Source organism: Xiphophorus couchianus, chromosome 18 (genome assembly GCF_001444195.1).
Source record: "Xiphophorus couchianus chromosome 18, X_couchianus-1.0, whole genome shotgun sequence".
NCBI lineage: Eukaryota > Metazoa > Chordata > Actinopteri > Cyprinodontiformes > Poeciliidae > Xiphophorus > Xiphophorus couchianus.
In genome coordinates this window covers 18,238,923-18,263,887 of record NC_040245.1, presented here as the reverse complement: position 1 = coordinate 18,263,887, position 24,965 = coordinate 18,238,923, and the positions used below count along the sequence as shown (strand labels likewise).

At 38.3% G+C, this 24,965-nt stretch overlaps 3 protein-coding genes across 3 annotated transcripts; 2 read left to right on the top strand and 1 right to left on the bottom strand.

Annotated features, from left to right (window-relative positions):
* The first annotated feature begins 98 nt into the window (after positions 1-98).
* On the top strand, positions 99-6,688 carry kbtbd3 (kelch repeat and BTB (POZ) domain containing 3). Its single transcript, XM_027999721.1, has 10 exons — positions 99-178; positions 509-791; positions 1,484-1,649; positions 1,731-1,913; positions 2,261-2,434; positions 3,455-3,739; positions 3,918-4,160; positions 4,260-4,550; positions 4,646-4,795; positions 5,215-6,688. The coding sequence occupies exons 2-10, from the start codon at positions 520-522 to the stop codon at positions 5,335-5,337; spliced, it is 1,887 nt and encodes a 628-aa protein (XP_027855522.1). The 5' UTR covers positions 99-178; positions 509-519; the 3' UTR covers positions 5,338-6,688.
* On the bottom strand, positions 6,594-7,027 carry sln (sarcolipin). Its single transcript, XM_027999723.1, has one exon. The coding sequence runs from the start codon at positions 6,976-6,978 to the stop codon at positions 6,883-6,885; it is 96 nt and encodes a 31-aa protein (XP_027855524.1). The 5' UTR covers positions 6,979-7,027; the 3' UTR covers positions 6,594-6,882.
* Positions 7,028-12,464: 5,437 nt separating this feature from the next.
* On the top strand, positions 12,465-23,580 carry alkbh8 (alkB homolog 8, tRNA methyltransferase). The gene is made up of 12 exons (XM_027999679.1): positions 12,465-12,626; positions 13,466-13,599; positions 14,073-14,173; positions 14,769-14,891; positions 15,110-15,205; positions 15,463-15,567; positions 16,392-16,462; positions 19,216-19,322; positions 19,461-19,621; positions 20,254-20,525; positions 22,264-22,413; positions 22,783-23,580. Exons 1-12 carry the CDS (start codon positions 12,486-12,488, stop codon positions 23,371-23,373), a joined length of 2,052 nt encoding a protein of 683 aa, XP_027855480.1. The 5' UTR covers positions 12,465-12,485; the 3' UTR covers positions 23,374-23,580.
* Positions 23,581-24,965: the final 1,385 nt, after the last annotated feature.

Genomic DNA, 24,965 nt, shown 5'->3' with positions numbered 1-24,965 from the left:
CATCTGTTTAAAAATAACCCTATTCTTGCAGAAATTTTAACAACAAAAGGTCTGATTATAAAATATGATTTTTTTTTATTTTTATTTTTTTAAAAAGGCCCTATTGAATCATCGCGTGAAGTTGAGTTTCCGGAAGTTAGAGCGGCATGAGAAGAGAACTGTCCGAGGTGCTGACACTGTAAGATAAGCTTTTCCTTCTTTAGATTAATCATCCTGTGGTATTTTTTCCACAGGAATTCAGTTATGAGATAGTGTACAAATAAGTAATGTGTGCTTGTACGTTATGTTATGTTTATTTTATTCTATTCAGAACGAGTAAGGCCCAAAGTCGTTGGAATCTCTGATATGTTATACTAGATATAACATGTTAATATGTTTTAAAACCTGTTAAACAAGTTTGAAATATGATTTGCTTACGCACACATTTAAAATTACAAAATATATTATCAATCTTTTTTTTATTTGTCATAAAATCTTGTTTATCTATGTTTTAAAAAAATAATTTCAGATTTTGGCAATATGGATGAACATCGAGGGGTCTGTGCAAGTTTGACCTCCTCCCCCAACAGCGGTAGCCCTGCTGGTAGTAAGCCTGGGATTACCCCAGAATGCAACGGGGCCCAAGAGCGGCGGACGCAGCTGCGGGTCGCTGAGTCCCAGGGACTGCAGCTCCTTGGTGTGCTCAGATCGTTCAGGGAGCGAGGTCTGCTGCTTGACTTCACTATCGTAGTCCAGGAGCATGAATTCCCCTGCCACAGATGTGTTCTTGCAGCATGTAGTGATTTCTTCAGGTATCTGTCTGTCTGTCTCTCTGTCTGTCTGTCGGGATTTTAGGTGATACAGACCAACATAAAGTAATGCATGATTGTGAAAAGGAAATAAAATCTGAACATTTAGTTGTTCATATGTGTTCTGTAACCTGAGCTAAAACTTTATGGGGCAACCCTTTGCTACAAATACTGTTGCAAGATATTTGCTGCATTGGTTTGCTGGCTTTCCACATTTAGATTTTTAAACTGCTTTCCAAGATAGATGACTAGTGGTGGGAAAGTTGGTCAAGTAAAAGTCCTTCCAAGTGTTTTGGGAACACGGAGTTTTCAGTGCATCATTGTAATTCATCATTGCATATTCGCAGGCGCTGATATTATGATGGTCCTGATAATTCGATATTAAATCACTTGTAAGCAATTTAAGTTTTCCTTATGGTACAGTTGATACAGCAATAAAGGCAATTTGTTCAACAGGATTTTATTTAGGATCGTCAAGGTAAACGGGGTTAAAACAAAAGCATGACACACTTTGCAATTGTTTATTTGTAAACTTATAACCCTGCATCACTTTTCCTGTTAGCCTTTCCCACAAAACCCCAGAAACATAATAAAATGTGGAAAAAGTTCAAGGAGCATTAATACTTTACAAGGCACTATGTATATCCATTTAATGATTGGTTTAACATGACAGCGTGCGCTCCTGTTGTGTTCAGGGTCATGTTCGAGGTTGACATGCGAGAGCGTGGAGATGGCTCAGTAACGCTTGCTAATCAGTGCCCTGAGGCTGTGGGTTCCTTCCTGGATTTTGCCTACTCTGGGGAGATACTCATTACTGATGGCAACGTTGACATACTGTTCCAGCTCGCCTCTTTTCTGCAGGTAACGATGCAGTTATTAGATGTTGTGTCTTAAATGCTACAGCACATCATGTTTAGAGCTCAATTGTCATTGTCTCCTTAGGTTCCTGTCCTGTTCAGGGCATGCAGTGACTTCCTTGTGAGAACAATGGAACTCTGTAACTGTCTTGCCCTCTTGTCCCTGGCCGAGGCATACGGCTCAGCTTCTCTCCTTCAAAATGCCAGCGAGTTTGTGGTTGGGAACTTTTCTGACCTGTCCAAAACACAGGAGTTCTTGGACATGCAGGTGATCATGTGTATGCTTTTCTGCTAAAGCAGAATAACATTAGCCATATAGTCTGCAAATTGTAGTATGTTATTTTTAAGTCAATTTATTAACATTCATCTTTGTACATTGTGTTATAATTTAGTCTATTTATCCATCTGCCTGTTGTAGTGACATAACAATGATTTAACATACTTGAAACTTGTTAAAATTCTTAAATTTAAATCCAGCCTTCATGGACTGTGTAATTATATTTTACATAGAAAGGCTCGTCTTTCTCTTTGTATCCTAAAAATCATGCGTCACAAAATGAATCTGTATTTTGCTTGTTGTGACACGATTTTTACAGCTTCTGTTGTTGTTTTTAGGAAGATGTCCTAAAGGCCTGCCTGAGATCAGATGCTCTGAACATTCCCAGTGAGGAGGCGACTGTGATGTCTCTTCTTAGATGGATTCACCATGATCTTCCAGGGAGACAGAAGCTGCTTTCAGAGCTGATGTCTCTGACCCGACTGCACCACCTGCCTGCAGCTTCCCTGATGGTAAAAACTGTCTCTGTGGGCATAGCCAAAAAAACAGTGGTTCATGCTTCATACTGTCTTTAAGATTTAGATGTTTTTTTGTTAAGGATTTAACCACACAGTATGTGTTGTGATCTTTAACAATAACGTTTCAGCTTTTCAACTAAAAATCTATTAGATATCTTAGACATATATATTTTTTACTGTTTGCGTTTTGTTTTGTTTTTTAAGCTCAAGCACTTTACCGGTAATACTCTGCTTTCCCTTCACCATGAACACAAGAGTCATATTTATTTTGGTCTTTTAAAAATGCATTGGATCATGACTCCCATGATTTAAGCTTGACTAAATGTTTCAGCTACCAAATGGAAAAGCAACATTTCATCTGGATTTGTTTTTATTGTCAAGTAGAAAATAGAAACATGTTTGGATGTGTAAATTGAAACTCTCAAACTTGAGAACATTGTACCAAATATCAAGCACTGTGGTTGGCAGCATTATGGTGTGGGACTGTTTTGTCATCAGTGGTAAAGGTCCATATTATGTAACATTAAATGAAGAAAACTAACTCTATTTCAAATCAAATCAACAGCTAGATGGTTGAAAATTGGAATCAATGGAATGTTGCAACAGGACAATAATCCCCAACATTTGGAGCTTCTTAAAGAGACAAAGGCCAATTTAGAGGTGACAAATTGCAAAGTCAATGGAGGGTAGATCATGGAGGAGGTTGTTGCAGTACTCAAGGTGTGAAGTGATAAAGCCATATATCAGGGTTCCAGCAATAGAAAAAGAGGGAGATAGATGGAGTCTTGCGATGTTTTTAAGTGGAAAAATTCTGTTCACATTTACATCTTCCTACTGAAATAAAGTCTGACTGAGTGTAATGCTGTCATTTTAAAAGATGCATTTATTTGTCATTCTAGAGAACTTTTAACAACTATGTCTACACTTCTTGGTCATTTTACTCAGCTGGTGACTTTCCTGCAATTAAGTTTGCCATCTGACCATTATTTTATGTTGCTTTTGTTACCTTCATAGAAGTTGCGTGAGTCAGAACCGCTCCTTGGCAGTGATGACTCCTGTCTCACACTCCTATCAGAGGCCCAGAGAAGACAGACTCAGTACAACGGCCTGTTCAGTGATGCGAGGCCTGCAACCACTCAGAGCTACATCTACATTCATAAGACAGAGGAGAATGGACAGAACCGTCACACCTTCTGCTACTGCCTGGAAACGGACCAGTGGAGAGAGCTTCAGACAGAGCTGGGGGAAACTTATATTCCAGATCCACCTGGGTCTTACTTGACCACCTATGCTGAGAAGGTACTCTTCAGAGCAGAGCTTGTTTAGGTCTGTGAGTGTGATCAAATTTTTGGTGCATTTTAAAAAAATTAGGATTAGTCATCTTTAATCATAATCCTGGATGTTGCTGATTCTTTTTAAAATATTATGAACATTTAAAGCATATATATGCATATTTCTGGCATCTGTTGTCTCTAAGATGTTTATCACCGGGGGTTGCCGAGGGAACTGCTGCCGGTCAATCCGCCTCCATGTGGCCGAACCCTACCACAATGCAATTGATGAGGTTTGGTGTTTTTGCCCTGTGACTTTAACCTGCACGCCTGCACCAGCCATGCTGAAGCCCAGAACCATGCACACAGCCGTGACCTGCCTGGACCGGGTCTATGTCATTGGAGGACGGACCGAGGGAACCAGAGGAGAGGCCCCGAGTCTGCTAGAGGTATAATAGTGTTTCCATGATCAGCATAGCTTTTTAATGTTAAGTATTTAGATTGCAGAGGGCGAACATTATCTGTACCTTTTCCATCTTGTGTTGAAGGTGGAGTATTATAATCCTCTGACTCAGAGCTGGTCCTCTGTCAGCCCTCTGCCGACTGCCATCTTCTACCCAGAGGCCAGTGCTTGTGGCAGTGTGATTTACACGCTTGGGTCTGAGGTGGAGATAACAGACTCCTTTAATCCCTCACTCGACTGTTTTTTCTGCTATGAAGCCCAGCAGGACCAGTGGAGCCGCCTGGTGGCAGAGTTTGGGCAGTTTTTCCATGCTACACTGGTTAAGGCAGTCTCAATAAACAATACACTCCATCTCTGCGATCTGTCGACGTACAAGGTGACCAGTGTGACTCATTGTTAGGTTATTTTTTTGTATGAATTAGTCAGATAGTTTAGTTATTAGGCTGAAATTGTTCCTTTTTTACTATTCAGGTTTACAGTTTCTGCCCAGAAACCAGTGTGTGGAAGGGCGAGGGATCGTTTGAATGTGCAGGGTTCAACGCTGGAGCTATAGGCATGAGGGACAGAATCTACATTCTGGGTGGAGACTATTCACCGGACGAGATCACAGACGAAGTTCAGGTAAACTCCAACCTCTAAATTATAGGACCTACTATACTTTAACTTTTGCTAAAGAGTAATCTCCAGTGTAAACAAACTTCAAAATGACTGGACAGAATTGTTCTTATTAAAAATGAAAGAAAAATATGCCTGGGATCTTACTGAGATTTCAGAATTTATGTTTATCTTATGAGATTTATCTTAGATTTTACTGTGCGAAAAATATTGATACTTTTAGATTCATTTCATGTATTTATTTGAAAACAAAAGATGTTCTCTAATGTCAAAAAGTTGTCAATTTGCATAAAAAAGGTGCATTTTCAATGATTAAAGGCATAAATTTACTAAATTAAAACTAGAATATTCTCTGACATTATCAAAAAATTTGCTAAAGTAAGACATTTTTTCCCAACATCCCTGTTTTGGTGCCACTTGTGCAGGTGTACTACAGTGGGAGGAGTCAATGGGAGGAAGTGGCACCCATGCCCAGAGGACTCACTGAGTTCCACTGCCAGATCATCAGCTTCAACCGATACAGAGACCCATGGGGTGATGCAGAATGATACCCACCACACAAAACTCGTTTTACATACACACCTGGAGGAAAATGTTACTGGATGTGCATGTCTGCATTTTAAACATTTGCACATTGTGGATGGCAAACATCTCAAAAAGGAAGGATAATTGGTGTTCTTCAGAGATCATCACACCTGAGCCAAATGATTATTTTTGTTTATCATGTGTAAGCCATCATAAGAGTTGCGTTTCCAAAGCACCTAATTTTTATCATGTCCTCCTATGGAGGAACCCTGCTAAGCTGTGTGAAAAGTTTTATTTTAGTAACAGATTATTTTTCATGATGAAGAAAACAAATAGAGAACAGAATTTTAGGCACTGCATGACACCATAAGCTCTCCTACAGAAGAAAACTTTATTTAGTCTAATAACGGATAGCTTTTTTCTGCTATCATTTGGTTGTTTTTCAGCCCTAAGTGATTCATATACTAGCAGCAGTTCATAACGTGCACTAAAGGCCTAAACACAAGGCAAATACTAACTGCTGAATTTATCTAACAATCACTGAAAATAGATATCTATACATTGAGTCTTTCTTAGTCATATATGCTCCTTATAATTTCTGCTATAAAACATTTTCTGGGCAGTTAGAAAATGATGTGAAATGGTTCATTTAAAATGATTGGGGGGGAGAAAGTCATGTCAGCATTGACATTAAACAACGTGCTTTTGTTTTGCTCCATCACTTTCATGTGAAGTCTGGCTTCCTCCCACAGTCCAAAAACATGACTGTCAGGTAAATTGGTCTCTCTAAATTCTCCCTATGTGTGAGTGTGTGCCTGGTTGTTTGTCCTGTCTGTCTCTGTGTTGCCCTGTGACAGACTGGCAACCTGTCCAGGGTGAACCCCTCCTCTCCCCCGGAACTGGAGATAGGCACCTGCACCCCTCCTGACCCCTCTAGGGACAAGGGTGTTAGAAAATGGATGGATGGATATTCATGTGATATGCATGCCCTGGTTCTTGTGCTTTTGGTAGATAAAAATGATCTGATCTGTATTATCTGCTCTGTCTGTACCCGTCAAACAAAACACACTTTTTAAAAAATAATAAAATCTAGTTTAAGAAAGCACAAGCATAAAAACATCATTAATGAGATATAACTAGCTGGTGTAATGAAACAAAAACCCACAAGTGGAAGAGTTTAAGGAACATATGTAAGCACACATAATGTCAATAAAACAAAACAGATGACAAAAATACCTTAGTGTGCCTAAAATTATATGACCAGGTCTATGACATATGCTGCTTGTACGTTGTTTTTTATTTTTATCACACTCCCATCTCTTTAGTGCTTCTCCACCTTTTTTATAACTTTAGAAACTTCATGTATCTCAGACAGCAGATACATAAATAGAATATTTGACCCTAAATGAAGACTGGAACTGTGCATAGGTCTTCTTATGATTTCATAGACTAAAAAGACTCAAAAAATGTAAACGCTGTATTTAGACATCTAGCAAGAACCAGCTCTCTCCATCTCTCCCTTTGTTCCCTCCGCCTCCTGCTTTCCTCTCGCCTCGTGACTCCATGTTTCAGTCCTGGTAAGTTTTCACCAGTAGCCACATCAGAAGCACAGTGATAAGGACGATCATGAAGTTGAGAAACAGTTCCTGCGCCGAGCGGTCCATGGTGAGCGAAGAGGAGGGCAAGAAGCTTCTTTTAGAACACTTACAAGATCTAGAAGAAAGGAGAGGTGGAAATATACTGAGCTGGCATTTAAAAATAAGCATGTAATCAGTGTGTGTGTCTGTGTGTGCCAGTGTTTGCTGTCTTGGAAAGAAAGGTCAGAGAGCTCACTAGCTCTCAGATATGCAGTTACTGTCTCTCAGCAGAGCCACAATATTATCCCAAGTTTGTGATACAACACTGAAACACTAATCCTGGTGATAAACAACTTAATCTATATTTGCTTAACTTGGAAAGAGTTTTAGAGTCGGTGAATTTGCCAAGAAGAAATAACACTGGAACAAGGCAGCATAATACAAGACTTGCATTAAGCCTTTGCAAATTATCAAGTACAGAACATTGTTTAAAAATTGAGATGTGCAACAGCAACACCCCAGTCAAACTAAACCATAGGACATTAATGCCAAGCTATCTCTTAATAATTATTTCGACAATATTTAAAATTTCTTCAGGTGTACTTAGACAATTTTCTCTGATTACAGTTGATTTTGCAGCTGATTCCACAAATAAAGGCAAACATACATGAATGCTTTTTTTCCCCCCAACTATGTAAAGGTTATGTGAACAAGCATCGTGCTGCACTTTTTTGGAGGATGTAAGATGTCAAATATGAAGGGAAAAGGGCAAGATTTTAGAACTGAGGATATGTCAGTGGTTTGAACATCATGCAACAGACCAGTCATTGAATGCAAGAATAATCTACAGCAAATAAAGCATGTCTTTGATTTTTAACTTGCTGTTTGAGTTGCTTTTCTCTGACACTGACAGTCAGAGATGTACATTGATGGGTCAGAGGTTTAATCTTTGCCATAAATTCACATCCCTGTGGTTTTTATAATCAAGACCATTAATGCACTGTGAAGAGGAATGCATAAAACTGGCAGTTATGTAAAACTAATGGATATTCTTTTGTCTCAAGAAAGACTTGTACCAGAAAAGGGAAAAACAAGGATTGATTTATTTTTTTAAATTTTTGTATTTATTTTTTTTTACCAGTTTCCCAATGGGAGACTAGAAGGAGTTAATCAAGATCATTCAGAAAATCATCACTTGAGATTTGTGGGTATTTGTTTTCAGAGACTCCCTCAAAACATGGTGGGTGAAGCTAAATGGGTGATTCACAAACTTTAAATTGGAGCTGGAGATTTGCTTTTAGGAAATTTTAAAGATTGTTACAGGTCCTAATGTGCAGCTGGAAAGCAATGCATAACAATATCATCAACATAAAAATGGAAATTTGAGTTTGATACTGCTCTATACATATTGTTGATATATATGATTAATAGCCCTGAGGACTGATCCTTTGAAGACACCATTTGCTACATGAAGAAAGATTGAGGAGACGTCCTTGATTTTCACAAACTGAGGTCTTCTAGGAGAAATGATTAGCCTAATACATAACTTTCTGAAGTAAATTTGTATTACTTTTTGCAGTAGCTTTGATGAAATCAGATTAAATCTTCTCTGCACTAGCTCCTCAAAAGGTCTTAAACATCACAGTCAGATTTTACTGCACTGCTAAGAAAGTGGATGGAATTAATACTCTGACCAACTATTACCTGGTATGTTTGTAGGAATTGTTCAGATGTTTTTCTTCTTTTTGTGTCCTGCCTGATTGTTGATACAGCCTCCTTGTCCTCTGCTTCTTGGAAGCTTCTCCCTCTTCTTGCTGTACCTTGTTAGCTTCTGCTGCTCACTGTTGGCCAGTTTTCTGCTTCAGTCGGAGATAGGTTCTGCTCCTAAAGTAGCCCACTCTCAGTGGACCGCCCATGGCTCAAATACACACAGACTGATGTCACACACCAACTGAAAGACCAACAGAGCCTGTTATTTTCCACAGTATCGTCCACTGGACTATTTTCCATCTATAACCTTACAGAGTCTCCCTTTCCTTCCACACACAACAGAGGAGGGTTATTTTGGCAGCCTTGTTGAAGATACTTGGTGGGTCGCAGTTGTTCCAAAAACAATCCTTGTAACATCTGATGAATATTGGAAAGTGTAACAGTATCTAGGTCAGACCCATACTCTGAGGAGAGGAGAATGACAGAGCAACGACTCCAAAATAAAACACAAAGTGACTTGTGGATGCATTCATGCCCAACAGACTTCTTCACACTTAGCGAATTTAAACTACAATTGGATAATGTGATGTGGAAAATAAATCATACATGGCTTACAACACTTTTTACAATAAAAAATTTTAAGTGTGTGGTGCGCATTTGTGTGAATACACTTCTTTTGGCGTTGGGTCACTGGGTGTGAGTAGAGGTACAAGCTGCAAACCATACCAGTCTACAACTGGTCAAAGTTCTGATTAATTTGAAAGATTATTTGCAAATAAAAATCTGGAAAGTGTGGTGTACACCTTCTGACGACCGTAACTACCATCTGACTTCTGAAGTCACAAATCACTGAATAACAACAGCTATTCAACACAACATGTTATCTAGGGTTATGATTATTAGTAAAGAGAAATAAAAAGAATGTAAAACCTTATTACCTGAATTTTTTTATTTAGCTTTCTCATGACAATTTACTTTTCAAACTGCAGAATGAATCAGTAAAGTGTTAAAAGTAAGTAGCAGCTTTGATTTGATTTGGCTTAGAAACTTGAGGGAGTGAAAGAAAATATCTTAACCAGCAACCAGTTGCAAACTGAGAAAATACTCCTGGACCAACAATCTCCTTGGCAACCGGTTGACAGACAGCCAAAGAAGGAGGTATAAAACAACCAACACAAGCAAATGGTTCAGATGCTTTTTTTTTTTTTTTAAATGCTCAATGCATGGAAATTTTATTTTTGATCAAGCGATTAAAAGTTGACATTTCAATTAAATTCATATGTAGAAGTTGCCTCCTCTCTTTGCATCCTTAAATTGCCTCCTCTGTATACTTGAGCTTTGACAGTTTACAACAACAAACCTCTTAGCTCATCTCACACTCAACAGCTGCTAACAACCATGTTATCTCTGAACGAGTGTTAGCACTCAACGGTCACCATTTTCTGCTCGCAGAAGGGGCACACCAGGACAAGGCGCCGGCTCAGCTGCCTTGATCTCTTCCATCAAAGAATACCAAGGTCATTCCCAGAGGATTTAACAGATGAAAATAAATGTAACTTTATCCTGCTCCTGTTCTTTCAGCCCCACACCGATAACTACAGTATGCGACCCAGGGATTCCCATTGTCATGGATATCCGGTGCTAAGGTGATTGACTAAAGTGGAGCGGGCACCCACTGTAACAGGTGTGAGCGTATCTAAGACAGACGTGAGCTGGCAGAGATACTGTCTAAATCAGTGGCGAGATGGAGAGTGTCAACAAAGCCTCATAGACACCATTCCATGCATTGTAGGTCACTAAAAGTGTGTGTGTTTATGAACATCCCATACAATATAACTATCCTTTAAACAGAAGGATCTATTTTCCTGTTTGTTAATCTACATAGCTGATCTATGAATCAATCAAGCAAAAACTGAAGGGATAGATCTTCTATACACATTGCAGATAACAATGAAAAGAATCGATTCTGGGTTGTATTGTTGGGCACTTTGCCACTGGCATCTTGTCACATTTTAGAGACAAACTGAAATCCCCAAAAGTTACCAACGGAACCAAAGTGCCACAAATCACATCATCCTCAGAATCACATCCCTGCTTTCGCTTCCTTTCTCTATCAACTTATTTCAACACTTCATTTGATTTTTCTTCTTACTCTTTATGTTGATATCTTCCTACAGTCAGTCATTGAAGACAGTCAGATCATGTTTACAATTTCAAAAGGGAGTATCTGGTTTCTTTGTCTGTCCATCTTTGTTCTGCAGGCCAAGCCAGTTATGATACAAAGATGCCTGGTTGGCTGCTGACCTTGAATTCCAGAAGGTGATGACATACATCAGCTTATGCAGGGGATTTCACTCCACTTCTCTCTGTTGCACAGCTTTTTCAGAGCTTGGTGGGGACTTTAGGTGAAGCTGCACTTGAGCGCTGCAAAACAACCATTTTAATCAGCTTGCCCTGATGTCAATACTAAGGGAATGAACAAAGCACATTTATTCGGCATATTTTGCTAATACAAACTCTTTTTTCACACTTTATTTTTCATCTTTGCAAAAAAAATAAATAAAGTGAAATGCGTCTAAATGCGGTGAGCTGGAGTTTGTTGATTGTGCACCTCTTAACTCCTGTAATGATCAACAATGTCAACAAATGGAGACAAACAAAAGAGAATTTTATTAGCCTGCTTAGGAAAGATATGCAGAGTATTGTTATTGTGTTCAAGAGGGAATTTGGGTGGTCTCCCCTCATACCAGCTGTTGTTTTGCAGACTAAACAGAGCGGGTTGTTTCAACAACGAAGGGCTCTCACCGCCCGGCACATAAGATGACTCTGGACAGGTGACGGCTTAGTTACACAACTAACCCCAATCTATTAATGTATTTGGACACAAAGATGGACAAATGTCCACAAGTGAAAGACTCATGTAGGATTTTTTTTAATGCCAAAAGGGATCCCAGAGTCACTACTTTTGCTGAGAAGCTCATCTCATCAGGTCATATAAAGTTTTGTGATTTGACTAAAATAATGAATGATCATTTAGCCTATATGTAAGGGCATCTACAAGTTTAGGAGGGGTTATATTCTTGGTGAAATAAAAACAGTGAGAAACCAGTAGTGACTTTTATTGTTGAATAGCTATTCTTTGGTGATTTTAATAAATGGTGTTGTTGAGCTGCCTTTGACCAGAATATGTTTGAACAAATTGCTCTTTGCCTTTATTTATTTATTTATTTATTTTACATATTTATATATTGTTTGTTACAAACACAAGACAAAAACGTTTATCAGCACAAACACAAACAATATTCTACAACAAAAATGCAAAAGTACAGCATGTTATAATCATTCAATAATGGCATAATTCTTGCCATTCAGGGTCATTCAAAAGTAAGCTCTGGAGATGCAGCTGTATGAATTCTGTCTTTCTATTTGTAGTTATTTACAGTATCTCAAGGTCTATTAATAGAAGTCAGACTTTTGGAAGGAACTTTACCTTATGTATGTGCAATTATCCTAATCATAAGATTAAGTATGAAGTACAACATTTCATCACTACATTCAAACCTGACTGTGATATCTGTACGTATGATTTCGATAGAATGCTTAGTTTTTCCATTGAGAAATTACACGATGTCCCTTGAAAAAACAGTAGCAAGAATTGTAAAGGATGCATTACAGTCGCTGACTTAACTCGATAAAAAGTAACATTTTCACCCAAGTCCTTAAACATTGAGGGTTTTTCTTACCAGGATAAATATTGTTCAAATTTTTTACATTAAGTTTTCTTATTTTATTTGGTTGATCTCAGCTAATACAGATCACACGTCACAGGCGGAACCATAGTTTGAGGGTGCTAGTTGTACCCGGACAGATTAGGTAGGCGAAACATGGACTGTACAGTGGTAAACAACGTGAAAGCCGCCGCTAGAAGAGGCAAAGAAGTCAAGAAAGTGCTGAGAAAACAGCTGAAGGCCAGTCACACTTTACTAAAGCATGAAGGCATCAGTACAGCATCGCAGCCTACCAAGGTGAAGAAAAAGGAAAGAAAAAAAACACCCAAAGAGAAATCATTACTTTCAGACGAAGGGCGGATAGTTTAAATTAACATAGGTATTATGCATTAGCATTTGTAAAAGTAGCTTATTAAAAGAATTAATTTAATACCGATATGGAGCCGTAGACATTATGTGTAAAAGTTGGAAGTGCCGTTTTAAGTTACTAGATATTTTTGCCTTTGGCTCTGCTTTGAATCATAACACAAACCCGACCACAAAATGTGAGAAAAAAAACTATTGTTCAATTAAACAACTGCTTCTGAAGAGTTGTTCAATTGTTCAACCAAAACCCATTCTATTAAAGATGAAGAACCTTTTTTTTGCAGAAAAGATCAAGAAGTCAGTAAATACCTGCGTATTTGTAGGATAAAGTTACATTATGGCCTTGGTTTGGTCTTTTCCATTATGGTGGTTTAAGATTAATACATCTCTCTCTTAAGTAGAGTTCAATTCTATTTCCTTCCATGATATTTTTTTGGTAGAATTAAACTTTATTGCTTACTAAGGCAGAACTTTTATGTGTTGGGAGCTCTGACAGGGACCCTGTAGCTTGTAAAATACATGTAAAATCAGTGACTTAAACATCAATATGAAACAACACAATTAATATTCTTTGAGCAATACACTTTGGGGATTCTGAGTAATTCTTGTTGAACTAGTCTAACCTTTGGTAACCTTCCAGTAAGCCATTCTCCAATGAAAGCCTAATCAACTTGGAGCCATTGTGTATATTATGTGTACAAATGTGTAAAATATTCAGCTCACTGGACGGCTGAAAACTTGCTGATCCTCTTCTTCTGTCATGCCTGCAGAATTTGGTGGTGGCTAACGGAGGCTTGGGAAACGGTGTCAGCCGTGAGGACCTCTCTGCCGCAATGAAGCAGTTTGGAGACGTGGAAAGTCTGTTTATGCCTCCTCAGAAGCCCTATGCTTTTGTCACGTACAGGTATCACCGCAGCAAGAATCTGCTGTTTATCATTAAAGCAATCTGTTCCAGTGAAGAAGTTATTTAAAGCTGAAAAGAAGTAACAGCTTCATCAAAACTTGGAAACGAGCTCAAGCTTTTTATTAAAGTTTCCTGACTAAGTTAAAACATGAACAGTTAAAAACACAAAATTGGAGAGAAAACAAAAAGAAAGCAACCAAATTCTAAATACTGAGACCTATCCAACAAAAACTAAAATTAAAGCTTCTCATTTTATTTCCAAGTGTCAACTTGTTTTACAAATATGTAATAACATATTTTGACCAACAACTCTGACCAGTTTCTTGAAAATGTTATATATAGTCAGTTTTTTTCATGTTTGATATCTTTGTTGTTGATCAGGTCTACCAAATCCTGTCTGATTTAAATAAATTGACTCTTTGACCCAAATGTTTTCTTGGTTTCTCTTGTTTTATTGTCTTTGTCTCTACCAGATCAGAAGATGATGCTCGGAAAGCTCACACCCAACTTAACGGGCAGAAGCTCCAGTCTGGGGAGAACAGCGTTACTCTTTATCTCAGTTATGTTGATTCAGGTACGTATTTTTGGATAGTATCACATATGTAGCTACATGTATCTCAGACGTACAGTGTTGTGAAAAAACCTTGAGTAATCCTTCTGTTTCACTTTTGAGAAGGCAATCCTACATTTTCTGTTTTTCAGTGCTCCCAAAACCTAATAACTATTTTTAGGAATACAGTTATTTGCTAAAAATGCTGGTATTAAGCAGATGATCATCTGAAGGATGACAACCCTTTATCAGGTGTGTACTGGGCTACACCTGTTTCTTGAAAACATGACTTTCAGTTGCTTTTCATTGGTAGCAGAAAGATTTTTTTTTTTTGCACTGTCCGTGTTTCTTTTCACCCCTGATTGTCAGATTTCCTAATTTTTTATGTCGATATTTGGCATAGAACTACCTAAAGTCCAAAGAAAACATTTAATTTACTCTCATTAGATTGAAGAAACTGCTTTGTAGTTAGAAAGTTTGACTCAGGAGCAAAATTCAAAGAAATAAGTGATGACTCAGACTAGATAAGGAGTCTCCGGAAATCATCTACTTTAGGCAACCTGATTTTGCAGTCTGTGTCTATAACTTCACTGCATGTGTTACTAATATTTGTTTGCAGAAAAGCATAAAGAGGAAGTGTTGGTCCGTTTTCCTGAAGAATTAGCCCTAGTGGAGGATTTTGTGTCTCCAGAGGAGGAGATTCTGCTCCTCGCTGCTGTGGACTGGTCAACTTCTAACCAAGGTAATGAAGCGCGTTGCTCTTTCACAAACCTTAACTCTTTAAAAGCTTAGAACAAGATCAGTGTTGCAAGTAGGAAAAGTATGGTTCCTTTACCTTGTTGAGTGTTTAGTGTTAAATAGCTATGCATAACTTTTGTAAAGTTTGTTCAGATTCTGGCATAGGGTCACATGTTTATTTGATCAATTTTAATCTAATATTTTGATGCTTTGTTTGTTTAGCTCAGAAAGCTTTGAAACACAGGAGAGTGAAGCATTATGGCTTTGAATTTCGCTACGACAACAACAATGTGGACAAGGACAAACCATTACCTGCAGGTAATCATTTTAATCCATATAATACTTTCCGTAAAGCATAAAGAAGAAGTGTTGATCCATATTCTCGACGGATTAGCCTTGGTGGAGAATCTAGCAGCTTAATATGACTTGATTGTCATGTTTTGCATGGTTTCTAGTTTTAGTTTGTTGCATCCCATTGTCTATATTTCAAGAAGTTGATGAAAGGTCTTTTTTTTAATATAATTCTCATTATTATGACTCAGATAAATCTTAGTGTAAATAATTTATCTGTCCAGGTCTTCCTGAGGAGTGTCTGCCTGTTTTGCATCGATGTCTGCAGGATGGACACATTAACGTCCTGCCTGACCAGCTGACTGTTAACCAGTATGAGACTGGACAGGGTGAGTGTGTTCAGTTTCCGGTTAATGTTTGATGTTTATCAATTTATCAATTGCAACTATGGGTTGCATTAACAACACACGAGACTCAGTTAGGTATTTATTTAAACATTATTTATACTATATTTCATAACTACTATCTTTCCCTAATTTTTTTATGAAAGTTGTTCTTATTCAGAGAATGTGTGTCTGACATTTTCTGAATAAGAAACACACAACAAAAATAAAAGATAAAAACAGAGTGTAAGTACTTCTCACTGCGGAAGTCTTTACAACTAAAAATAAAAGATGTAATAAACAACATTGTTATTTTTCAACATTTGATTGTGAATTCACACACTTGTCAAGTATCACATTTCTGATACAATTTCTTGCTTTTGTATGCAGCTCTGATTCCCTCTTGAAACTTTCACAGTGTTATAGAAGGAAGTGGTGTTGTTTATGTTTACATTTTTTAGTATTACTAAAATTTATATTAAATATTCTTTTATGCCAATATTTTAGAGAAACATGCAGGCTGCTGTAGGATGTCCTAGTTTTTTCCCACATCACTGTATTCATGCAACTATTAATTCCATCAAAGTAGCACAAAACATATATTTTTTATTTACCACCAGGTGGCGTATTTAACACGCCAATATAGTTTCTCCTCTTTGGATCCCGAGCTCTTTTAATGCATGTCCTAAAGGTTTAAAAACCTTGTTAGCCTGAAATGTCTGATTTGTTGTGAAATGTCTACAATACTTGGCTTTTCTCACACCAGATTTAATTAAAATGTTCTGGATTCATTTCACTTTTCAAGTCTGTCATATTTGTGTGATTTTCAGGTATCCCCCCTCACATTGACACCCACTCTGCCTTTGAGGACACCATCCTATCTCTGAGTCTCGGGGCAAAGGTAAATCACTCATGTTTTAATAATCTCCTTTGTGACCTGTGATCCAACTTTTCTGTCTGGTTTTCAGCTTGTGCAGTGATCTATTTGAAGAGCTCTAAACTTTAAGATGTAGGAATACATTTTATGTCATTAGTTTCCAGGGATAATGACATGAATGAAACAGCAGCTCATCAACGTGTGATTCCTTTCCCCAGACTGCTGCTGTTGCTGTTGATTCTTGGATCTTCTCCTTCTGATTCTGCTGAGAACATTTTGTTACCTTGTTGCTCAGTCTCATTCTTCTTACTCCCTCTGGCACACCATCATAGTTTTTGTGGCATTCTGCCAACGTGGTTCATGACTTGCTTTCTGCAAGCTTTTGTTAATGGTTGCAAGAATGGTTCATATTTTAGAGGATGTATTGATTTTTTTTTATGGGTTTGTCTCTGGGCTGATTGTGGCACATTGACTCCCAACTGACCCCACTTGTTTGAGTGATAGTGGCTAATCTATTAGCAGTTGCTCTCATCTGTAACAATGTCATAACCAGATAGGCAGACTTTATGTGGCTGCAGGGCTGTGAATTTGGGCCACTCCATGTTATTGATATATTATAGAAGGAGACCCCGTCTGAATAGAGAATGAAAGTTTTGGTCCCAAAGAAAATTATTATTACGATTATTGTTTTTATTTGTTTGTTTATTTATTTATTATTAAATATAAATACAAAGTATTTATACACTATGAGCCGTTCATTGAATTGAATACTGCATCGCTGTCCTGTTAAAGCCACAAATATAGATATTTCAGGATTGTATCTAAGCATTTTATGTGATAAATCACCATGAAGTGGTGAATAATTGTGAAGTAGAAGGAAAATTAGACGTGGTTTTTAAAAAATGTCTTTCCAAATGAAAGTCATGATTTGTCTCGACCTGTTTTCTACATCCACAGTCTGACATTAGACCCAGTTCATCTTTGAGCTCCGTCAGATTGGATGGAGACTATCAGTGAACATCATTTCTTAACTCTTACCTGAAGTTTTCAGTCAGATTTCTGTCTCGAGTTTGACTAGGCCACTTTGAAACATGAAACATGCATGATCGAAGCTGCCCACTTTGGAAACATCTTACTGCTTTATATTTTAAAATGATCATAAATGACTGGAAAAAGTCTGACATTTTGACATCAAAACTTATGGTATCAACATCTCTTTCAGGCTCTTAGCAGGTTTCCTTCAGTTATTGCCATCTGTTTAGCTCCATCCATTTTCAGATTGGCTATGGCCAGATACCCTTTCCCTACTGGAGAAAAGCATCTCATAAGTAATATACTGCCACCACTGTGCTTTACTGTGGACATGGTGTGTGTGTTGTTTTTAGGTACAGCTACAGTTTTGTAGCAATCAAAATAGTTAAGTGTCTCATGTGACCAGAGCACCATCTGCCACATGTTTTCAGGGTTTTTTTTCCACAATTGAAGAATTCTACACATAATATATCAGATTCCTTCCGCTTCACAATTATGCACTTTTTTGTGGAAATCAGTCAAACAGAATCCCAATAAAATATGTTCAAATGTCACATAGGAACTTGTGTGCTTGCGTATCTGAGACTGAGGGAGAAGGATGAGTACCGTAGTCCTATCGAAAAGCGTATTCTTCCAGCATCATCATCGACTCAGTCACATTCCACCGCTTTCACTGATTGGCTAATTTTCTTTCAGATGAGAACATTGCAGACCTTTCTTGCCTCTCTGGGGGAAGAAGGAATAAGTTCAGCTGTGGTCCGAGGGAAAGATCTGATCATGTGCTGGAGCCTCTCGTGCTCTTTCACAGGAAAACACAAACCCATGTCCTTCTTTCTCCCTTTTGCCCACCCACACTCACACACGCACGCACACACGCCATCACTTCACAGAATCCAATTTTCCTCCTGTCAGAAGTTGGAGAGATTCAGTTTGAAGTTGTGTGAATGTAATTTCCCTGCAGAGCGCGAGCGGTTGCGTGCTGTACGGAAACATTAGGATCAAACACAGGCGCCGGGATGAAGGTGACTCCGCTGGTTAAAACAGAGGGCAGACATAAACTACATGTGTTGATGGCAGATTTATGCGGGACATGTGGGTAAAGATGATCTGATGTTGGATTTTTATTCAAACATTCTGTTTGCAACATGCCTGGGTTACATTTTCCTAATAAGAGACATAAAAAAACATGGTGCTTTTCATTTTAACATTACAAAATAAATAATAATGTACCTTGGAAAATTAAGGTTTAATTCTTCTACAAGTTTTACAGCCTCTGAGAAAATCCAAAGGAAGCTACAAGAAAATCATAGATGGAACTTTAGGAACTTGCAAAATTGGTGACTTTTTAGGGCAATTAATATGAGCTTTTAGGAATATACCTGGACGTTCGGTATATAACAAGCACATAATGTCATGTCAGGGAGCGGTTCAGTGGTCTAGTAAAGTTATCAAAAGTATTTTAAAAAAATAAAGTCTGGTTGATTGATATGAATGAAGGAATGAATAACACGTTTCTGCAGCAGGACATAGATCAACTGGTTTAAATCCTACATAATTAAAATAGTTAACTTCTTTGGACTTTATGTTAGCCTGATGCTTTGAATCTGCATGATGAAGACATGAGTTGCATCCTTTGTCTACCCGCCTTTTTCGTGACATTTTTTTTTTTTTTTAGATTAATAGTTTCTTTTAAGCCGTTAAAACGTTTTCGCTTCTTGTTCATGCTTGGGTGCCTCTTCATGCAGACGGTGATGGAGTTTCGTCACCCAGACGGCCGAGTTGTTCCTGTTGTGTTGCCTGAACGCAGCCTGCTGGTGATGAAGGGGGAGAGCAGATACCTCTGGACACACGGGTGAGCTGGATGGTGTTTTTATTTTTCTCACTGGTTTCTCAGTGTGCCGGCTTTTTCTTCCCACAATTGAATTTCTTGCACTTGATCACTTAAGTGCCTTCTGGTTTTTTAGTTTGTGGATAATTCTCTCTCTGTTAGGATTACCCCACGGAAGTTTGACCTGGTGCCAGCTTGTGAGACACAGTCGGCTGATCATTCTGAGCCCAACCTCGTTTCCCACGGCGGTCTCACTTTGAGCAAGAGGGGCACCCGCACTTCCTTCACTTTCCGCAAAATCAGACACAAACCCTGCTGCTGTGGTGAGACTGGCACACTGCTGATATGGCAATGTTGCGACAGATGATGTCTAGCTAAAATTTTTTAAAGAATTTAGCAAAGTTAGTAAATGTTCAATTTAAAAGGTTAAACTCTTTTACTATGTTGATTCATTACAAATTCAGTGACATACTTTAAGTGTTTATTTATTAACTTAAACTTTGATGTATTTTCAAGTTACAACCACAGACCTCCATATTTGTTATTAAATGTTATCTGACATATTAACCTAAAGCAATGTGTACCTGAGATGGGTGAGGAAAAAGGGTTTCAAACATTTTTACAAATCAAAATCTAAAAAGTGCGGCATGTCTTTGCATTCAGTGTCGATATTGCTCAGGATTCCGGTCAAAGTCATTTAAGAATAGACACTCACGGATATCAATTCCCAGTTGAGATTATCTGTGAATAGCAAATTTTAAAGTTCTTCCACACATGTATTGTGACAAATTAAATTTGAACAAAGTAGCTGACTTTGTTGTCTCTCATTAGCAAAATTTTAAAGATGTATAACAGCTTTTTTCATAAATCTAAGCTTCATTCAGCATTGCTGTTTGAAACTGTAGCTGAATATCATATGGATTTAAAGGACTCTTCCATGTTCCCCCCACTCCAGCCTTCCCCTCTGCCTGTGACAGTCAGGGAGGATCCTCCCCATGCCCGCCATCTCAGCCCTCTCTTCCTAGTTGCCACGCTGACGCAACCCGTTTGGAGGAGGAGTACGTGCACCGGGTGTATGACGCCATCGCCTCTCACTTCAGCAGCACTCGCCACACTCCATGGCCCCGCGTTTGCCACTTCCTGTCCGCGCTCCAGCCTGGAAGCGTGCTGGCCGATGTGGGCTGTGGAAACGGGAAGTACCTGGGGGTTAACCCGCAGCTGATCACGGTGGGTATGCACATAGTTCAAGAAAGAGTCTGTGACCCCTGAATGGACAGCTTTTGTATTGATTTATTTATGTTGCCATTTAAAAAATGTGAAAGCGTTCACTAATCCAGAAATTTGAAGATATCCAGTAAGGAGCAGCAGAGTCATGATTTCTTATTTCAAACCATTTTTTTGTTAACTTGGCCAAAAGTATCATTGAAATCAAAAACAAAGCCAAACTGCCCAGGATGTTAAAGGTGCTTGTTTTCCTGAGAAACTTGAAACATGTTATTAAGGATGGTTGTTATTTTAAATTAGTTTTAAACAATTAAAAACAAAATTGTCTATTTTGGGCAGGCACCACATGGAGACTGGAGAAAGAGCCGTGCAGGAGATTCCCTGAGTAAAAATGTTATTTTGGCATTGGCACATGCTTTACATATTTTTATTTTCAATATTTTGTTATTTTGATGATTTTTGGTTGGCTGGTATGTTTGGTGTGTCATTCACATGGGCAGAACTGCATCATTGTGTAAATTATTTATAGGCATTTGCTCAGTTTTTGATTTTATTGGCAGATAGACCCTCATATTTCTGCTATAAGTGGTGATTTGTGTTAATTCTAGTTTTCACGCAAAAATTTTCTTATGTTTAGTTCTGTAAGCTATCTAACTTAGCTTACAGAACTTACTTGTATTTCTTTTGAAGATAACATTTGGAAAGTTTAATGAGCTTTAAGTCTTAAATCAGGATAAAACCTGTGCATAATTTTCTTTTTTCTTTTTTAGTTTTATGAATTTTTATAAACACTCCAAAAATGTATTTTTTAAAGGTTTTCCCTGTATTTTTCCTCACCTATCAAAAGCTCAGAAGCCCACAGTGACTCTTTAGCTTCACGGCAGAAGAGGCCTAGAAAGTGCTTCTAAGAAGTCAGCAGAGATCTTTCTGACTCCTGTGTTTTGCTGTTGATCTAAAAAAAAACAAAACAGAAAAGCTGTCTCAAGTTCAAGCTGTAGAGGAAATCCTTCAGTAACACAGAATATCTTACTTTGCTCTTCAACGCATGAAATGCAAAGATTTTTGTGCAACAAAGCAAAGAATGAGATCAATGTTCTTGCTCCGGTCTCTGCAGGATGCCATCCTTCGCATTCGCTCGGTTTCCATGGTAATATCCAAATTTTCTGTTTACGTATGCACACGAGGATATTCATGTTTGGGGATTTAGGAGAAGCGTGTAAGCGGCTTATCTTGACTCAGACCGTAGCTGTAATAAATCATCAGTGAGAACATTGTGATTATGCAGGTCGCACACCAATTTTCTGAGTTTGATTCAGTCTTCTTCCTCCTCATCCAGCATTCTTCTTTTCAGCTCAGTAATCCTTTCCTCTCTGGCTCTCTGGCCTGCTGCCCTCCTGTCTTCTCATCTGCAGTTTGAAACCATAAACATTTTCGAATTTAATTGAAAGGAAAATTGCTGCTCTTGTGCATGTGTGTAGTAAATATTTTCTCACCTTGTTTTTTTTTATGAGAAGACCACATGAAGCCTGATTGAATTGACTTTTGTTTTAAAATATTATCAGAACTGTCTAGCCAGACTTCTTTCTCCTTTTCAATTTCATTCCAGCCCTCTTTGCTTTCTCTCATCTTAATCCCTACTTCCTCAGGTCTTCCATCATTTTGATGTTTTTATTACATACATGGCATGCTTAAATTTTGTGCTCTGAGCTCATTAGCTCTCCTTGTGTTTGTCTGATCTCAGGTGGGATGTGACCGCAGCAGCTCTCTGGTCCAAATCTGTGCAGAGAGAGGTTTCAACGCGTTTGTATCTGATGCTCTTAGCGTCCCCCTGCGAACGGACTCATGTGACGCCTGCATCTCTATAGCTGTTATACACCATTTTTCCACACAGGTATGGGCAGCACATTCAAACACTTAATGTATGAAAATGATCAACACAAACAAATAAAATGCATTGGGCACAACTTTACTAGGCAGAAAGTTATCCCACTGAAATACAATTGACATTCTGCATGAGAATTTCTGCTAATGTAATATTTGGCCAGTATGCTGTCATGAGACAATGATGTTGGCCAAAATGTTAAAAGTCACAGAGTGATGGAAGCACAGATGAGAAACAGAAGAAAGAAGACAGTAGACAAATATTGCAACTGATATCTTTAATAATTTAGAATTGCTACGGCAATCCTTCACCAACATACCTTTTTTTCCCCCACTTCTTGAAATGTTAACTCTTTAAACGTATGTGTGTGTGTTTCAGGAGCGTCGGCTGGCAGCTGTGAGGGAGCTGGTCAGGCTTCTAAAACCTGGAGGTCAGGCGCTCATCTATGTTTGGGCCTATGAACAAGAGTACAACAAGCAGAAATCTAAATACCTTAAAGACCACAACAAACCGCAGAATGGAGAGAAAAGTAAAGACAAACCAGAGGAGGGCCAGGAACCGCATGAAGAGCCCAGTGTCCTCACCACCAGCCATTTGGACAACAACTATATTGGAGGCTTAAAAGATGACAGCAAAATGACCGAAAGCAAGCTTAGTGTTCACACTAACCGCACAGCCTTTAATTCCCAGGACCTTTTGGTTCCCTGGCACCTTAAAGGGAGGAAAACACGAGGGGAAGAAGAGTTCAGTTCTGGTTTGCACACCACAAACTGTCCAGACTCTAAACTCAGTCCAAGTGTTGACACTTCTCAGGTTCCTGGTGGGAGTTCAGTCCCTGTTTTTCATCGCTATTACCATGTCTTCCAGCAGGGGGAGCTGGAGCAGCTCTGCATTGAGGTGACCGGAGTCGAAGTGCAAACCAGCTATCATGACCAAGGAAACTGGTGTGTTATATTACAGAAGGAATAACATCTTAAACTAAATTTAAGTGCTCATACGCAGTTTTTAATTGAACAATTTTGGAAATTAATCAGCTCGGATAAATGATCTCTGAGGCTTTCTAAATAAGTGAAAGGAGGATCTTGCTGAATATTTGCTTCTGTGGAAATGTATACTCATCGGTTTTAGTTGTCCTGCCAATAAAAGACAAGTTTTCAAGGAATGCTTTATGCATAAGTCTTGTAATCTGGTGTGGATTTAATGTGAATCGATGGCAACAATGTGCACAAGGTTATTCAAGAAAATGTTAGTGGCAAAGCACTCACAGATGGCAGATTAAAAGAAATGTGCAACTAAGTAGGATAGTTTAAAAAGAAAAAAATATATTTGTGCAATAAAAAGACAATACAAGAAGTGAAAAACTGCCAATAACGTCAGGGATGTAAACATTGTGGGGATCTGCAATAGCTCTTCTTTGCGCAGTCTCGCTGTAGGAGTTCTCTAGTTCTGGTCTTCCTTATGAGCTGATCTAACAGCTTCCTCTAAGCTGTAGATAGGATGCTGCTACACCACACAACATCATAGGAAATGGCTGATGCCACCACAGAGTCAAAGGTCTTCAGGTGCGCTCCAGAGGATATCAGGCTCCTTAGCGGTAGAATCTGTTCTGACCCTTCCTGTAAAAAACATCAGTGTTTTGACTCCAGTCCATTTTATTGCTCAGACGATCACACAGGTACTTAAGATTCCACAATCTCAATTTCAGTTCCATAAAGAATTGTTCATCCTGCTATTTTCTTCCTATTTTAGAAAAACGAAATCTGCTCCTCAGACTGTTTAAAAACAGAGATAGGTGTTGGCAAAGAGTTGCAATTAGAACATCTCTCAAGCGATCAGTAATAACGTTGCTGTCATTGAATCCTAGTGGTGGCTGACTAATCCAGTGACTGAATGTGCATCTTTATTTGCAAGGATTATTACTGGTTATAATTAAGTCTACATGAGCTTAGAGTGACAGAAAACAACAGAACTATAAAGGTTTAAGGGTATATGGCCTGAAGAGTTCTTTTATGCTAAATCCTGACAATAAATGGAACTAATTCAAGCAGACTTCTATTGCGCTGGAAGATCTCATGCAGAAACCAGCTTAATCTCTTGATTATTCTTCATAGTGCACAGGCTTTTCAATAATTCTCTCAACTTTATTATTATTACTTTTTGTACCCCACTCCCTTTTAATTTGTCTTTGAGGTCAGCGTCTGCTCTGAAATCACTGAGCTGTAACTAAGCCGTATAAACTTTCTGCCAGACCTTTTCCAGTTAAAGGGCTGCAGTATATGGTGTTGCTTCTGGCTCTGGATGATCTGCTCATATTTAATAAGTCAAATCTACTTTTTCTTTTTAGAAAATATCTTAAATTGTATCTTACGGATCAGTTCACAGTCTGAGCATTGTAACATGCATATGCAGCTTTTTAACAAATTTTGCCTATTAAACCTAACCTGCATTATGTTATTATTATTTTGGGTTCTTTGGTGCTGTAATTTAGTTATTTATTACTATTATTATACATTTTTTGTTATGCATCTTGAAGTTAATGATGCATACAATATGTTTATGCT